General features: G+C 40.5%; 1 protein-coding gene across 1 annotated transcript in view; it reads right to left on the reverse strand.

Annotated features, from left to right (window-relative positions):
* VWA8 (von Willebrand factor A domain containing 8) overlaps positions 1–18,923 on the reverse strand; it is a 403,894-nt gene that overhangs the window by 335,029 nt on the left and 49,942 nt on the right. Inside the window, exons 4-6 of the mRNA XM_036297783.1 lie at positions 18,596–18,706; positions 10,425–10,592; positions 3,118–3,282 (exon numbers count right to left, since the gene is read on the reverse strand). Of these exons, the coding sequence (XP_036153676.1) occupies positions 3,118–3,282; positions 10,425–10,592; positions 18,596–18,706 (444 nt within the window). The remainder of the gene's footprint in view (positions 1–3,117; positions 3,283–10,424; positions 10,593–18,595; positions 18,707–18,923) is intronic.

Genomic DNA, 18,923 nt, shown 5'->3' on the forward strand with positions numbered 1-18,923 from the left:
TCGCAAGCCACATGTGGCTCTTTGGCCACTTGAGTGTGGCTCTTCCACAAAATACCACGTGCGGGTGTGCACGTACAGTGCGATTAAAACTTCGTGGCCCATGCGCAGAAGTCGGTATTTGTGGAAGAGCCACACTCAAGGGGCCAAAGAGCCGCATGAGGCTCGCAAGCCGCAGTTTGCTGACCACTGACCTAGAGGAAATGGACAAATTCCTAGAAAAATACGACCTTCCAAAACTTCATCAAAAAGAATCATAAAATCTCAACAGGTCGATAACTAAGGAGGAAATTGAAGCAGTCATCAAAAAACCTTCAGCAAACTAAAGCCCGGGGCCAGATGTCTTCACAGGGCAGTTTTACCAAATATTCAAAGAACTAAAACCTACCCTTCTCAGACTATTCCAAAAAATTCAAGAGGAAGGAACACTTTCAATCTCTTTCTATGAAGCTAGCATTACCCTAATTCCAAAACCAGATAATGACACTACAAAGAAAGAGAATTACAGGCCAATATTCCTGATGAACATAGATGCTAAAATCTTCAACAAAATTCTAGCAAATCAGATCCAGCATTACATTAGAAAGATAATACACCATGACCAAGTGGAATTTATTCTGGGGATGCAAGGCTGGTACAATATCCACAAATCAATTAACTGATACATCACATACACAAATTGAGAGACAAAAATCACATAATCATATCAATTGATGCAGAAAAGGCATTTGACAAAATCTAACACACTTTCCACATAAAAACTCTCAGCAAAGTGGGACTAGAGGTATCAGACCTCAACATAATAAAAGTCTTATATGACAAACCTTCAGCCAAAATCATACTCAATGGGCAAAATCTAAAACCATTCCCCCTAAGAACAGGAACAAGACAAGGATGCCCACTTTCACCACTCCTGTTCAACATAGTACTAGAAATGCTAGCCATAGTGATCAGACAAGAAGAAGAAATAAATGGCATCCAAACTGGAAAATAAGGAGTAAAATTATTCACAGATGACATGATATTATACATAGAAAACCCTAAAGACTCCATCAAAAAAAATAATAGAACTAATAAATGAATTTGGCAATGTAGCAGGATACTAAGTTAACACCCAGAAATCTATGGTTTATTTATACACCAATAAAGAACTCACAGAAAGAGAAACTAAAAAAGCAACCCATTTACCATTGCAATACAAAAATTAAGATACCTAGGAATAAATTTAACCAAGGAGGTCAAGGACCTGTACTCGGAAAAATACAGGATACTGAAAAAAGAGATAGAGGAAGACATAAACAAATGGAAGAATATACCGTGTTCATGAATTGGTAGAATCAACATCATTAAAATGTCCATACTACTCAAAGCAAGCTATAGATTCAATGCAATCCCCATTAAAATACCAATGGCATATTTTACAGACCTAGAACAAACTCTCCAAAAATTCTTTTGGAATTTAAAAAGACCCCAAATAGCTGTAGCAATACTGAGAAAGAAGAACAAAGTAGGAGGAATAACAATAACAGATATCTATCTATATTACAAAGCCACTGTTCTCAAAATTGCCCAGTACTGGCACAAGAACAGACATATAGACCAATGGAACAAAACAGAAAACCCAGAAATCAACCCAAACCATTATGCTCAATTAATATTTGACAAAGGAGGCAAGAGCATACAATGGAGTCAAGACAGTCTCTTCAATAAATGGTGTTGGAAAAATTGGACAGATAACATGCTAAAAAATGAAACTAGATCACCAACTTACACCATACACAAAAATAAACTCAAAATGGATAAAGGACTTAAACATAAGACAGGAAACCATAAACATATTAGAGAAATACACAGGCAGCAAAATCTCAGACATACACAGAAGCAATATCTTAATCGATACCGCTCCTAGAGCAATGGAAACTAAAGAGAAAATAAACAAATGGGACTACATCAAAATAAAAAGCGGCATCAAAATGAAAAGCTTCTGCACAGCAGAAGAAATCATCAACAAAACAAGAAAGCCCACTGCATGAGAGAACATATTTGCCAATGTTATCTCCAATAAGGGTCTAATCTCCAAAATTTATAGGGAACTCATACAACTTAACAAAAGGAAGATAATTCAATAAGAAAATGGGCAAAGGATCTAAATAGACACTTTTTGAAAGAGGACATTCAGAAGGCCGAGAGACATATAAAAACATGCTCAATGTCACTAATCATTGAGAGAGGCAAATCAAAATGACAATGCAGTACCAGCTCACACCTGTCAGAATAGCTATCATCAACAAATCAACAAACGACAAGTACTGGAGAGGATGTGGAGAAAAAGGAACCCTCATGCACTGCTGGTGGGAATGGAGACTGGTGCAGCCACTGTGGAAGACAGTATGGAGTTTCCTCAAAAAATTAAAAATGGAACTCCCATTTGACCCAGTAATCCCACTTCTAGGAATATATCCCAAGAGATTAGAAACACTAATCAGAAAGGATACATTCACCCCTATGTTCATAGCAGCACAATTTACAATAGCTAAGATTTGGAAACAGCCTAAGTCCCATCAACAGATGAGTGGGTTAAAAAAAACTCTGGTACATCATCTACATAATGGAATACTACGCTGCTATAAAAAAGAAAGAAGTCTTACCATTCACAATAGCATGGATGAATATAGAGTATTGTGCTAAGCAAAATAAGCTACTTGGAGAAAGATAAATATCACATGATCTCATCATTTGTGGAATATAATAAACAATATATACTGATGAGCAAAAAGAGATCCAGTGACAGAGAAGCATCAAACAGAATGTCAAACCTCAGAGGGAAGGTGGAGGGGAAGTGTAAGAGATCAACCAAAGGGCATGTACGGATGCATATAAGCATAACCAATGGCCACAGACACTAGGGGGATGAGGGCATGGGCTGGGGGGTGGGATTGGCAGGGGAGGAGTCAATGGGGGTAAAGGAGACATATGTAACACTTCTTCACCCTATATCCTTTTTCCTTACCATTAGCTATTGAGAAGGACATCTATAAACATAGTAATATTTCCATAGTAAGTGAATTTATTATGAATAGAAAAAATATTTTAAAAATAAGTTATCCTGTTCATACTTACCTTGAAGGGTAGATAATAAATATCTCTGGCTTGAAATCGAGAACGAAGAGGGGGGTCTAATGGATTCCCAGAGTACCTAGGCACTGGCAAGCCCAAAGCAATCACTCGGAAATTTTCACTAACTCGAACAATCTTCCACGCATCCAGTTCTGCTTTCGTATGATCCTTAAAGAATATGAGATCAAAAATTACATCATAACTAATACAAGTTACAACTGTAAGAGCTTCTAGGCTAAGAAATTTGGGCCCTGACTACTGAGTAACCTACTTGAGAAAATTCTCAATGTCAAACTGCCAAGGAAGGAAACAAAGTGAAAGGAGGATCAGGATGCCAGGGAAGGCTCACAATATGAAGACTGGTGTTGAAAGGAGAGGCAGTGAACATATCGAGGAACAAAGGAGATATGGGTCAGTTTCTAAGTCAAATGAAGTCACACAGAGTAACAGAGTTACGAGGGTAAGGACAATGTACCGGCTAAGACCAAAGGATGTAAAAAAGTAGACCCAGAGAGCAGAGCTTGCCCATGGGCCTTAAACAGATAATTATGTCTATGGGTATATTTCTACCAAGGTAGAATAATAGTCATAACCAACATGTATTGAAAACTTACTACATGGTAAGCACTTTCCATGAATTTTTCTCATTTAACTTTCACCAGAATCTAAACAGTCATTTAATTGCTTTTTATGAGTGAACCAACTGCTGTTCAGAGGAGTTATATAACTTTCCCCTGGTCCTGCAACTAGTATATGGTGGAGCTGAGAGACTGGAAACAGTGCAGGTTTTAGATTGCTAAATCCTGGCTCTAGTGCACTCTCTGAGCCTCAGCTTTCTCACCTATAAAGTGGGAATAATATCACCAACATTATTATGGCTTTATGAAAATTAAATGTGATTATATATGTAAAAGCAACTGGTCCATAGCAGGCACCTATTAAATGCTATTCCTTACATCTGCCTGACTTTATCCATGGCTCTTCACTGTGTTCAGCTGTTGAATCCACGGAGCTTACAAAGTTCATATGAATGTGGCCCATATGACAGTGTAGAAACTTTTTTTTTTTTAAATATATTTTATTGATTTTTCACAGAGAGGAAGGGAGAGAGATAGAGAGTTAGAAACATCGATGAGAGAGAAACATCGATCAGCTGCCTCCTGCACATCTCCTACTGGGGATGTGCCCGCAACCCAGGTACATGCCCTTGACCGGAATCGAACCTGGGACCTTTGAGTCCGCAGGCCGACGCTCTATCCACTGAGTCAAACTGGTTTCGGCCAGTGTAGAAACTTTTAACATGACTATCAAGGCCTTTCCTGGCCAGATTCATGTCTGATTCTCCCAGTCTTGGCAACCACTTCACACCCATCCCCTCAGCCCGCCTTCCATGACTCTGTGCTTGTGCCCATCTCACAACTGTGGCTTCCAGATACATCATGCTGCTTCACCAATACTGCTCCACTTGTTTGGAACACTCTTTCCACTTTGCACAGCCTAAACACAAGTATTATTCAAAGCTCAGCACAAAAAATATCTTCTTTAAAATGGGACCCTTTCTCATCCCCTCCTTCCATCAGAACCACTCTCGTACCCCTCCACTATGTCCTACGCAACCATCTATCATCATACATTTGTGCACTGACTTCTGTACATGATTTTCTCTTGCTGGATCCAAGGACTTATTACCTCTAGCACATAGCAGGACAAATGTCTGTTGATTGACTGCATGAAATAATTAAAAAACATAATGAGCCCTAACTGGTTTGGCTCAGTGGATAGAGCCTGCGGACTGAAAGGCATGCACCTTGTCCGATTCTTGGTTGCAGGCACATGCCCAGTAGGGGGTGTGCAGGAGGCAGCAGATCGATGTTTCTCCCTCATCGATGTTTCTAACTCTCTATCCCTCTCCCTTCCTCTCTGTGAAAAATCAATAAAATATATATTTTTAAAAAATAAAATAAAAAACATAATGAACAATTGTTTCTAACATTACCAAAACTGTGACCCTACATTTAATTAATAGGACTAACACTACACTATGTCATATGCACTCAAAAACAAGAATCTGGATATAACCCTGTCTGAGAAACCAAGAGTATAATTTTCAGAGAACTAAATATTTCTATTTTCCACTTATCTGAAAATTATAATCAGAATATAAATAAAATTTATATAAGCCAACTGTATCTGTTTCCATAATAACATTCTACTATAATCACCTCTATGAAATCATTAACATTTTGAGATATTCTAATTTAGTATATTGAATCTAGCTAGAAATATATGGGACTTCAGTTATGGTGTTCAAATCCTTTTAACGTGGTGGTGTTTTGTGAAAATATCTTGCCTATATTCTGTGAGGTTCCCATGAGACAGATTCTATGAATACAGAAATTATACTTACCAATAAAAATTATGTATTTATACTGATAATTACATTGGAAAAAATGTAGTACATCCTTCTCATTTAATAATAATAAGCACTCCTTGTAAACTAAAACCTGCTTGACCCCATACCCCAAATTCCTATCCAAAGTAATATGTTCAATAACTTTGCACAGAATTCTACTACACGAACAAATAATATATTGAAGTTCTTATTATGAAGTAACTCATATACTTAAAAGAATGATTCAATAATCTAAGTATTCTTTTTCAAATACAGTGGGGCCTTGACTTACGAGTGTCCCGACTAACGAGTTTTTCGAGATATGAGCTGTCTCTCGGCTGATTTTTTGCTTTGATTTGCGAACTAAAATTCGGGTTACAAATCAGCTTCAGATACCCCTCCGCTAGTTAGCGCAGCGAACGTCACAGTGAACACCACAATATCAGCCCAGCATCACATGTCTCACTCGTTCACTGTTGATTTGACATATGAGTAATTTGAGTTACGAGCTCCGTCACGGAACAAATTAAACTTGTAAGTCAAGGCCCCACTGTAATTTACTAAAAGAGGCCAAATAACTATATAGAGACAAATAATTATTTTGTAACAAGTAGCCCGATGCACAAAAATTTGTGCACTCGGTGGGGGGGGAGTCCCCCAGTTATTAAACATTTATTGGCACAACACTGACTACATTGGTTGTGGTGGTGGTCTTGTCAGAATGTGTTATATTATGCAGATGAAAATCTATTTAAACAGATTTGATATAGATATTTTCAAAGATGGAAGAATTGTCCCTGTCAACTATTTTAGTTGATTCATATCTTCACTAATTGTCATCATTGCAAAGTTTTCAGTCCCCATATGGATTGCTGGATATAATAGGTCATGTGCTGTCCCTGTCCTTTGTAGCCTTTGTTACCTTAAGGACTCTAGTTTTCCATTTATATGTTTAAGTACCAACCTTACCGGCTTAAAAATGTAAGCTTTTAACACTGCTCTCTCTGTTCTATATCCTTCTGATGAAAAGTGGAGTTGGGTTGCAGCACAGGAGAGAAATTCAGAAGGGGAATATTGAAGTAATGACTGCAGTAGGAGAAGAGGCAACCTATTTCCCTGGCCACAGGTGCTGGCGCCCTGGACCACAGGGCTGGCAGCTTCTCCGGGTGGCTGCAGCCTGGACCAAAGGTGGGCAGCTTCTTCTTCTGGCAGCTTCTTCTTCATCTGTGCTTCCTGGGAGGGCAGTCAGTTATGTGTATATGTGTGTGCATGCAAACATAGGCGTGTACACATGTGTATGTGGAAATCTGCTGGGCAAGTCAAAACCATAGAAGAGTTGCCCCCTACCTCTTGAATCTTCCAGAGATATCCCCCACTTTTTTATTCTATCACTACTGGAGAGTCAGTATTTGCAGCCAGCCAGCCAGTGACTCTCTCAGTGTCTATTTCTGACTTCTTCTTTCCCTGTCTGTCTTCCAACCCCTAATCATATTTCCACCTGGATGCATCATTTTTACTCCCAATATACTGTATAGAGAAGGAGTCAGGATGCTGTCTTCCCATGAATAGTACTCAGTAACAAACCAATTGCATTTTAGTTGGGCAATGCCCCTACCCACCCTTCAAATCCCTTCCACCACGCATTTCTGTTTCCCTTTTTGTTTGTTGGATTGTTCTGCTGCTCCTTCTCCTCACCCCACGACCCCTGGATCGTAATGTAAAATTCTTTTACCATGTCAAGAAATTATTAAAAATACAGGTACTTTGAAAAAAAAAAATACAGGTACTTCTCCCAACACCGGTGTGTAAGGGTAGGGAAGAGGGACCACCTCTTCCCTGCCCCGCCCAGCTTCTCCGATCACTGATCACCAGCCAGGGAAGGGCAGGGAAGAGGCGGCTGCTGGCAGCCGCCTCTTCCCTGCCCCACCCGGCTTCTCCGATCACCGGCTGGGGGGCAGGAAAAGGTGGCCCCAGTTCTTCTATCATGGGCCGGAGGCTGCCACCCGGCTCTTGCCTGCCGCCTGGGTGTCCAATCACCATCAGCAGCAGGTGGCTTCTTCCGTCCTTCCCCTTTTCCCTCCCAGCATTGCGCCTACATATGCAAATTAACCGCCATCTTTGTTGGCGGTTAATTTGCATATCGCCCTGATTAGCCAATGGGGAGCATAGCAAAGGTATGGTCAATTACCATGTTTGTCTATTATTAGATAGGATTAGAAAGTTTCTAAAGAGAAAATGTTCTGTATCATATCTATCTACTTTTAAAATAAACAACAATTATTATTCTTTATTTGTAATATATAAATTGATAAAACAAGATTTTTAAAAAATAAGCCCTAACCGGTTTGGCTCAGTGGATAGAGCGTCGGCCTGCGGACTCAAGGGTCCCAGGTCCGATTCCAGTCGAGGGCATGTGCCTTGGCTGTGGGCACATCCCCGGTGTGGGGCATGCGGGAGGCAGCTGATCGATGTTTCTCGCTCATCGATGTTTCTAACTCTCTGTCCCTCTCCCTTCCTCTCTGAAAAAATAAATAAAATATATTTAAATAATAATAAAATAATAATAATAATAATAATAATAATAATAATAAACTGGCTTTCATTTAAATAAATTAACTATAACAATATGAACGAATGATTTTAACTTTTCTTACTGATTAAATCCTCAAGTATTGCCCTGGCTGGTGTGGCTCAATTGGTTGGAGCATCATCCCATACACCAAAAGTGGATTTGATTCCTGATCAGGGCACGTGCAGGAGGCAGCATATTGATGTTTCTCTCTTACATCAATGTCTCTCTCTCTCTCTCTCTCTCTCTCTCTCCCCCCTTTCCTCTGTTCCTCTCTTTAAAAAAAATCAATAAAAATAATAAATTATCAAGTATCCCTTTATTATTATACTAGTATGGTACCATCTTTAGATACAGACAAAAGAAAACAACTATACTGCACAATGAAAACACCAGCTAGGAAACAGTGAAGAAACAAGAGTACTGAAAGGGTTGCCAAACCGGTTTCCAAGAAAACAGACTCATACAGTGAAATCAGAAAGAGATGCTCCTGGTCCTAGCAGTCATGGCATCAGTTTCATCAGACCCTCTGGTATCATCTATTATTTGATGCCTAGGTTGTTTTGGGCTTGTATTAGCTCCCTGGGAGCAGGATCAAAAAGAAGCCTAAGACACAGATCCTGTTCTTGAGCAATTTGTAACCAACTTGGGGTAATAAGATTAACACATTTGTATCTCTACAGAACAGGTGCGAGAGAGACTAAATCCTAGAATGCAGAGGCAGAACAATCAGTCCCTTGGGACCTGGTTAGCCAGAGAGCTGCAGTGTGGTACGGCTGAAGATGAACGAACAGGGCTGTCTTCTGGTCCTTTTGTAGCACTACACGAACCCCTTCTCCAAAGTCTCTGAAGCCCCACAATCACTTGTGGCCCTCTTTATACACACTTGTATCACAGCATTTAAAGATTTTATTTCACTTATTCATCCATCTAACAGTTATTGAGCACCTACCTGGTTCCAGGCATTGCCCTGAGAGTTGAGATAACATCAGTGACAAAAACCCCTCCCCTTAGGCCAGGGGATTGTCAAGGGCGGGGAAAAAAAAAAGGAGACATATGTAATACTCTTTGTAATACTTTAAGCAATAAAAAAAAAAAAGAAGTATATACAAGAAAAAAAAAAAAACCCTCCCCTTGTGAAAGTCAGAGTCTAATAAAGGGAAGCAGAGAATGAACTAAAAACATAATAAGTAAAGCACATAGAATGCTAGACTTTATGGGGGGAAAATAGAGTGGGGTAAGGGAGTATGCGGATAGAGGGCACATTATAGTTTTAAATAGAGGGTGAGGGCAGGCTTCATTGATAATCTATCTATATATATAAAAGCCCTAAGCAACTGGCCGACAGGTACCCTTGATGTGCACTGACCACCAAGGGACAGACGTTCAATGCAGAAGCAGAAATCACAGGCATGGAAACATGGAACAGACTGATGGATCTCATAGGGAAGGAGGGAGGGGGGGAGGGCGGGAAGAGATTAACCAAAGATCTTATATGCATACTAGAGGCCCAGTGCACGGATTCGTGCACCAGTGGGGTCCCTCAGCCTGGCCTGCAGAGATCGGGCCCAAACCGGCTCCCCGACATCCCCTGAGGGGTCCTGGATTGCAAAAGGGCACAGGCCAGGCCGAGGGACCCCACTAGTGCACAAATCCATGCACTGGGCCTCTAGTATAATATAATATTTAAGCAAAGACTTGAAGGAGGTATAGAAGTAAGCTGGACAGATATATGGGAGAAAACCATTCCAGAAGAGTCAAGTGCTTGTGCAAAGCAACTATCAGGTAGGCGAATGCCCATCTGACATGTTTAAGGTGTAGTAAAGGGAATTCTAGCAGGGCCAGGGTATCTTTTAAATATCTACTAATTTTTGTCAATATCTACTGGACTTTTTGCTTCCTGAGGCCAAGAACTGAACTTTTTTCAGCTTTGTATTCCCACTACTGTCTAAAAGCCATTAGGCTTTTAGTAAATAGTTGTTGAGAGATGGAAAAAGGAAGATAGGAAAGGAGAAGGAAAGGGAAGAAGAATTAAAAGGAGAAAGAAAGATAAAGGGAAAGGAAAGAAAAAAGGAAAGGAGGGAGGAGGGAGGGAAAGAGGGAGGAAGGGGAAAAGAAAGTTATTAGATTGGCAAGATAAAGTAAAAATCTTGGAGATTTTCTAAAATGGCCAGCAAATATTAGAAGAGTCTTGTAAAACTGCAGACTCATGACCTGACTTAAGCAATTTGCCACAGATATGGGCCCCTGAACATGTGTCCTCATTCTGCTACAGTGTGTCTCACACAACAACGGCACTGCCCACAGCTCAGCAGTTCAGACAGAGCAGCTGAACTTTTCTTTTCTTACCTTGAGAAGTTTGTCATAACGCTCTGCAGACATTAGGAAGCGTCCATCTTCAAGCTGCATCTCCCTGTTTTCCAGCAAGTTGTTCAAAACAGGCAAAACATTCCTCTCCGCCTTTTCCAAGCCTTCCAAAACGAGAGTTCTGCCTTCTGTGGCTGCACGAACTGCACACTATTTCCAAGAAACAAAAACAATATGAAAATATAGAAAATAGCAGAGCATGGCCTAATTTTACTTGCAATGCAAATTATACTTGTGGTTCTTACAGGGACTGGAAATCAGGAAAGCTGGGTTCCAGTTCTTGGTTTTGCTTTATCTGCTTAAATGACCTTGGGCAAGTGATTTCTGTCTCTTTAGGCCTGTTTCCTCCATTTGTAAAATGAAGAGATTAAAATAAACGATCTCTAAGGTTCCTTTCAGTTGTAACACTTCAGATAACACCCAATGAAATAGAAAACTCAGAACTGTCTTTGAATTGGTAACATAACTAAACAAGGAAACAGAGTCCTTAACTAGAGAAGGGAAATGAAGATACAATCTGTCCTCTCCATCCCACAGGCTTCTTGGGAGGATCAAATAAGCAAGGTGAGAACACATGAGGCTGTCAAGCTTTAAACAAGGGTCACGTTAAAATGCATTCAGGTTTATCCTAATGTTCAATGCTGCCAACATTTCAAACTTACCAACAATTTCTAGTGAAGTCTTTTAAAAAAAGAAGGGAGCGGTGCATAGATATTTTATGTGATCATTTCTCAAAGCAGAAATTAGATCAACCATAAGGATCCTTTCCTGCCCTTCCAACTACAGAATTTCCAGAGACCTAGTTTTCTCAGAGAAATCAGAAAAAAAACACAGCAAGATCCTTCTGGACAAATCATCTCATACAACAGGTTTAACAACCCAACAGGTGGACACAACGCATTTCAAGATAAAAGCAGCTGCATGACCTAAAATCAAAAACTGTCTAAGCTCCTGTCCTAGATTTGCTTCTGATTTGATAGAAGACCTTAGGCAAACAATTATTCTGGAGGTCTGTGTCCTCATTTCCTAAATGAGAATATCCTCAAGGGGTAGTGTACACTATGAATCAAAGCAGTAGTGGAAAAAATATTAAAGCTATCAAACCCATTAAAAGATACATTACTATTAACATAGACATGATTTTGTCCCTAAAGAAAAGGGCACTGACTGAACACACACAAAGCTCATTTGGGTCCTGAAGGAACTGGCAAAAAGTGGACAACACGTCGGACTTCTAGCACAAATAGTCCCAAGACTCGGCCTGAGTGCTGAGTCTGGACAGTAGCACAGTAGCATGTTTGAATGACTCCAACAGGCTAATGGCATCCAAAAGTATAAAACCCTTAACCACTTCAAAATCAGACATGGAGGCCAAAGAAGGAGAGGTGCTAGATGAGCTATCTTTACTGGGACGGGCTTTCCAGTTAGAGACAGTCACTCAATCTAGAAATAGCTTGCCACGCCAAGTTGCATTTCCTGAAGGTGAAGAGCAAGATGCAGTCAGTGGCGCCTTCAAGAAGGGCAGGAAGGCCAGCAGTCCACATCCCAGGTCAAAGGCCAGTCCCGCCCCCCTTCCCAGGCTGCAGTGCTCAGGGCTAGTGCCTCCTTGCTGGTGAGAAATGGGAATGTCCACTTAGAAGCATCACATGACAGTGCATCTGCTGTAGCTGCAGCAGTTTGCATGATGAACTTGGTATGCAGGCCTTACGTAATCTTGGTGATAGAAACTTTAATGCAGCAGAAAATGAGTAACAGTGATTGCAATTCTTTCTTGAGATAGCATTTTTGATAGGATTTGCCCTTTTTTAAGGAATATTTAACGTTTGTTTTACCCTTTTCTGTTTCAATAGTTATTCTATATTTTCTTTTGAGCACGTCTATTATTAATACATAGTTAAAAGGATTAATAAATGCTCATGTGAATGGTTTGGGCAGTTCTGTTATTCCTTGGCATTATTTTTACCACGTGGGAAAATGTTGATTTAAAAAATTATTTTGATTAATCCTTAATTTCTTTGAATTCTCTGAATGTGCTGCACGAAAAGCAAAATTGCTTACTAATGGCCTGTTACTATAGGATCTTTCTTTTAGTTACTGTATTTTTCACTTACATGTTCATCACCTGACTTTGAGGACTTTATAGCTCTATAGTAATATCAAATAATAACTTCATAACATTTTTTGTGTTAATACATTTATAAATATAAGTTATTAAATAGTTAATTCTCAAAGGGGTTGTATAGTTTAGAGCTTTAATAATGAATATCCACTCAAATACCAGTTTCGTGCCTTAATGACAGTATTTTATAATACTTTGGTTTTTATTTCTCTGTACAATTTCTCTTTCTTGTGCTCAGAATGCAGGTTAATAACAATTTAAATAAAAATAATGAAATTCTTATTATTAAAAAGTATACATTTGAAAAGAAAAAGAAAATATATATAGACATGATTTAGTGAAAATAAGATTCCAAAGAGCTTCAAATTACTCAAAGGGGCTACAGCATAATACATTCAGGAAGCCAAAGAAAAATTTTAAAAATTTACATTCCAAGTTTTTTATTTTAAAATATTAAAATATCAATGACTTAGGTTAGTCACTTTACCTCTCTGGGTCTCCATTTCTTTCTAAAGCTACTCTATGGTACACGTTTCATTGATTATGGTGAAGATTAAAAAAGATAACCTGTGGCACACAGTAAGCCTTTTAAAAAGGATTGGCTGCTATTATTACGAATACTATTATCCTTGTAGTCATTGTCATCATTTTCTCAGGGAAGTAGCATAATATGGTAAAAAAAAGCTAAACTCTAAAACTGGACAAATTCCACCTCTGCTATTTATCAGTTGTATGGCCATGGCCCTTTAAGGCTCTGTTACTTCACCTATAAACTGAGGAAGTCACCTCCTTCCTAAGGATGTTTTGAGAATTAAATGCACCTACCACAGCAGAGGTCTCCTCAATAGAAGTTATGTTTATGTTCCTTGATTTTTGTAAATGAATTATATAACTCTGCCAAACAGTTAACATTATATGAGTAGAAAAGAATTGGCCTGTGCAAGATGGCAACATGGTAAGGAGCCAAGGCCTGAGTTACTAACACAGAGGCCACAGTAAACACAGGCAGATTTTCTCCAGTTGTGCAAGTGACAATTAGAACCTATTAGCCCAGTGGTTCTCAACCTTCTGGCCCTTTAACTACAGTTCCTCATGTTGTGACCCAACCATAAAATTATTTTCGTTGCTACTTCATAACTGTAATGTTGCTACTGTGATGAATCGTAATGTAAATATCTGATATGCGGGATGGTCTTAAGCAACCCCTGTGAAAGGGTCGTTCGACCGCCAAAGGGGTCGCAACCCACAAGTTGAGAACCACTGTATTAGACAATGTGGCTGCAAAGGATCTGATGCAAGTACCAGAATGCAGCCACCCTAAAGAGCCTGCTTCTGAAGGAGATGGTTTCCAAATTCTAAGTACTTAATTTATGAATGAACTTCTGAAAGACTACTTTGTAGTTTTCACAGTGGTTATATGTGGAAAGTGGCTTCAGCATTCATAAATGAGAAAGTTTATAATATAAAATTTCCCCCTACTTGCTAAAATAAGTAAAAGAAATTTAGATAAGATAAAAATATTTTCTGATAACATGATTATTCAATTTATTATAAAGAGTTGCTTTTGAGGACCTGTAATATTTAAACAGTGCCTTTAAAAAGTGAATCCTCATTTTTTCTATTAGTAAGAGAAAAATCAAGAATAATCCAAAACAGAGTACACTGTAATATCAGATAATTGTTTAAAGTGCATCTTTACACTTAATCTTAACTATGTATATTGTACATCATGGAAATTCACAGTATTGTGTCAAACAAATTAACAAGATACAAATGTGAAAAGAGTTCCTAGCTAAAAAAGTTAAAGAAAATCATTTGAACTTCCCATCCTGGCTTTCTACTCCCAGAATTAACTTGAGGATAAAGAGTGGTTCCTCACAGTCAGACATAAACCTAAATGTTGTTTATTTGTAGCTTAGCAAATTTGTATTGATTTATATTTGAGTATCCAAGCAATTGTATATTGACTTAAAGTCCTTCTCTTTTTAGAGTCACATGGCAATAAACAGAATAAATGACTATAAGGGCAATAAGTAAAGTAAGAAAATAATGAGGACAATAATCGATTTTTAAGAGATTAGAATATTGATTTGGGCTTTTTCAGGTTATTTTCTCTTCTGAGGCAAATAAAAATCTCTCATTTCTCCACTGTGTCTTAATATCAGCCCTAAATTTTTATATTTCTGGTCCTTAACCAATTCTTCCAATACTTCAATGTATTATCTGCTTATCAAAGTAATTACATTAAAATATTTAAATTAACTTCATATCAACAAGTGGATAAGTTATAGCAAATATTTACATAGATAAACATGGTGTAAATTTCTTGTTTTATATTCTGTAAGTTATTTATCAGTACCGCTCTCCTTTTCCTTATCCACTCAATTCATCGACATCTTATAGAAGCAATAGTCAATAAACATAAAAATATTTAACCTGGTTAGTAATTTTTAATACAAATTAAAGCCTATCAATTTGGCAAAGTACACACATGGAAATACTCAGTACTAATATTTTTCCTTTAGTAATTAATAGTAATCTATGCAACATGTGAATATTCTGGTCTCAAAAATTTTTTTCACTCAGTAGTTTTTTATAATCATACTTTTTTAAATTATAGAGTAATTGGGTGCTCCTGTTATAGCTTCAAATTTAAAGAACCATGAAAGTTCCTTCCTCACCTCACCACAGATGTCCAATCACATTTCCACAGAGGTAAGCTGTTAGCTGATTCTTCTGTTTCCTTTTAGAAATTTCCAAGGTATACACAGGCACTTATAGATTTACTAGAGGCCCGGTGCATGAATTCATGCACGGAGGGTGGGGGGGTGGTAAGGGGGAACTGCAGGAGGTTGGCTGCCGGCCCCAAGGAAGGAGCTGGACCTCGGTCCCCCTGGGAAAAGGGCCGTATCCACCACCACCCACTCCCAGTTCCCCATCCCCACCTGGGCCCAAAGGCCCTGGCAGGGTCAGGAGAGGCAGCGACAGTCGCCGGGCCAGGCGTGGAAGGAACGGACGCCAGACACACACACCACCATCAGCACCCCACCACCACATGATTCCCTGCCTCCCTCCCTCCTCCTTCCCTCATCGTCCCACTGCCCCACAGCAGGCGGACGGCCCCTGGGGAAGGGAGAGAGCATGGGAGCTAGACAAACCTTTCTGTCAAGGGCTGACTTTCAATAGATCACAGAAAGAGAGCTGCTCTGCTACGTTATAAACCCCGACCCAGAAGCAGGTCTCTATGAATGGCTTAGCACCAGGGGCCAATGGGGTCCAGCCGGCCAAGGGGAGGGGCCGCAGGAGTTTGGCTGTGGGAGCACACTGACCACCAGGGGGCAGCTCCTGCATTGAGCATCTGCCCCCTGGTGGTCAGTACACATCATAACAACTGATTGACCAGTCATTCTGGTTGTTCCAGTCATTTGGTCATAACAGTCGCTTAGGCTTTAAATATATATATATAGAATTATTCATTTTTATCACAAATGGGATATTATATACACTGTCTTGCAACTTAATTTTTTTCATTCACATACTTGTCTTCTTTTCTATCACCACAAAGACATTCATCTCATTCTTTTTAACGGCTACAGAGAACTCTACTTACCACTTTTTATTTACCTCCTAAATGTACATCATTATAATTTCATTTATACTTTTATATGATATCAAACAATCCTACCTAAAAAAAGAGAAACATGGTAATTAGCCGTACCTCCGCTACCCTTCCCATTGGCTAATCAGGGCGATATGCAAATTCACTGCCAGCCAAGATGGCGGCCGGCAGCCAGGCAGCTTGAAGCGAACATGAGGCTTGCTTGCTTCAGTAACGGAGGACTCCAACGTTCCCCGCCTGCCGCTGCCGGCCTCTGAGCTTGCAGTTTGAAACATTGTTACAAATATAGAAGCTAAACAAAACTCCAGAAACCTGCTTTCAGCCAGCCAGGATCTCAGAGCTGGAGCTGAAACAGTGTTTCGACTATAGAACCCAAACGAACCAGATACCTGCTTTCAGCAGCGGAGGCCTAAGAGCTGGAGGCAAGACTCAGAGCTAAAGCTGGCCCAGAATTAAAAAAAAGAAAAAAGAAAAAAAGGAGCGGTTGGGAGCTTCAGTCACCCGCCAGCCTGAAAACAGCCCTCAGCCCCTCACTTAGACTGGCCAGGCACCCCAGTGAGGACCCCCACCCTGAAGGGTGTGTGACCAGCTGCAAACAGCCATCATCCCCTCATCCAGGCTGGCCAGGCACCCCTGTGGGGACCCCCACCCTGATCCGGGACACCCTTCAGGGCAAACCAGCCGGCCCCCACCAGGGCACCAGGACTCTATCCTATATAGTACAAGGGTAATATGCCTCCCAGCACCGGGATCAGCGGAGCCGAGAGGCCTCCCAGCACCGGGATCAGCATGACAGGGGGCAGCGCCCAAACCCCCTGATCGCGCTGCGGCTCTGTGTGTGATAGGGGGCGGGGCCACAACCTCCCTATCCGCCCTGCTCTGTTCATGACAGGGGAAGGCGCCCCAACCCCCTGATCAGCCCTGCTCTGTGCCTGATAGGGCAGAGCTCCCCAACCCCCTGATCGCCATGCGGCTCTGTGTGTGACAGGGTGCGACACCCCAACCCCCCACCCCCCGCCACAGGCCCTGCTCTGTGTGTGACAGGGTAGAGCCATAACCTCCCCATCGGCCCTGCCCCGAGTGTGACAGGGTGCGGTGCCCCAACCCCCTGATCCGCCCTGCTCTGTGTGTGACAGGGGACGGTGCCCCAAGCCCCTGATTGGCCCTGCTCTGTGCCTGACAGGGGGTGGCGCCGCAACCTCCCCATCGACCCTGCCTTGAGTGTGACTGGGGGCGGTGCCCCAACCCCCCAATCGGCCCTACCCTGAGCGTGACTGAGGGTGGCATCGCAACCTCCCGATCTGCCTGCTCTATGCATGACAGGGGGCGGCGCCCCAACTCCCCAATCAGCCCTGCTCTGAGCCCTAGCAGGGGCTGCACCTAGGGATTGGGCCTGCCCTCTGCCACCCGGGAGCTGGCCTAAGCCAGCAGGTCGTTATCTCCCGAGGGGTCCCAGACTGCGAGAGGGCACAGGCCGGGCTGAGGGATCCCACCCCTCCCCCCACTGCACAAATTTTTGTGCACCGGGCCTCTAGTACCATAATAAACATCCTTGTATATATAACTTTGCATGCTTCTGTGAATAACAATTAAAAGAAAATTTGCTAGAAACATAACTGCTGGGTCAAAATGTATTCTTTACATAGATATTGATTGCTAAATTTTCTTTCAAATTGTATAAATTTATGACCTCATCAACAGCAATGCTCTTTCCTCAGCCCTTTCTCCCCATCAACAATTAAATTCTTTAATCTTTGCCTATCTGAGAGATGGAAGAAAAATAGCAGCTGATGGGGGGGGGGGGTGGGGGGGGGTTAATGGGGGGATGAGGACACATTTGTAATACCTTAACTAATAAAGAAATTTAAAAAAAAAATAGCAGCTCACTATTGTTTTAATTTTTATTTTTAGAAATAAAATGGTCAAGCATCTTGTCACAAATGTGTTGAACGTTTAAAAAATTTTCTCTATGAACTGCTCATTTAAAATCTCTGTCCTTTTTTCTCTAGGTATTTTAACAAAGAACAATATTTAGTATTTGAAACAATAATTTGAAGAAATATATAACAAGCTTCATAATAATATTAATAAAATGTTATTTTAGTTGGTAATATGTACCTAAGAACCCCCCAAAAAAAGTAGAAAGTAATTGAAAATTAAGAAAATTTCATAATGATCTTTAGCCAACATTTTAGAACCATTAATTTTATCTGTGGTTTCTTATTTAGTACGAAACCAAGAAGGCATTTCCAAGAACAGAAGCTAAAAAATATCGAGATCAAATCTATCTAGAGAGAGTACAGTACAAGCTATCTTTCACTACTCCATGAGCTACCACTCTCTTTCTACTTTAAAAATCAATTCCGTATAGTCCTGGAGTAAACAGTCATGTGTTACAGCGTGATCAGAACTTGCCTGATCGATGTAAAAGGCTGTGCCTGCACGGATCTCTCGACGCTGTTTGAGATCGGTTTCCGTGGTGTCCCTTGACAAGGCAATGTATTCGACTTCCCGTTTGGTCAGCTCCTGCAGAGCAGAGAGTGAAATTATTCCAAAATAAAATCAAATTTCCAACATATGCTTTGAAGCTGACAATGCCACTGCCCTAGAGAAGTGAATTTAAAGGTAATTCTGGATTAAAATCTTTTGAGTATCAGCTTTGAGAAAAATGCAATAAATTGAGCATTAATCAAAACATGAAGAGTTCTACTTTTACTGCACCCCATAATTTACCACTTAATAA

The sequence above is a fragment of the Myotis myotis genome, unplaced genomic scaffold, assembly GCF_014108235.1.
Source record: "Myotis myotis isolate mMyoMyo1 unplaced genomic scaffold, mMyoMyo1.p scaffold_m19_p_3, whole genome shotgun sequence".
Lineage (NCBI taxonomy): Eukaryota > Metazoa > Chordata > Mammalia > Chiroptera > Vespertilionidae > Myotis > Myotis myotis.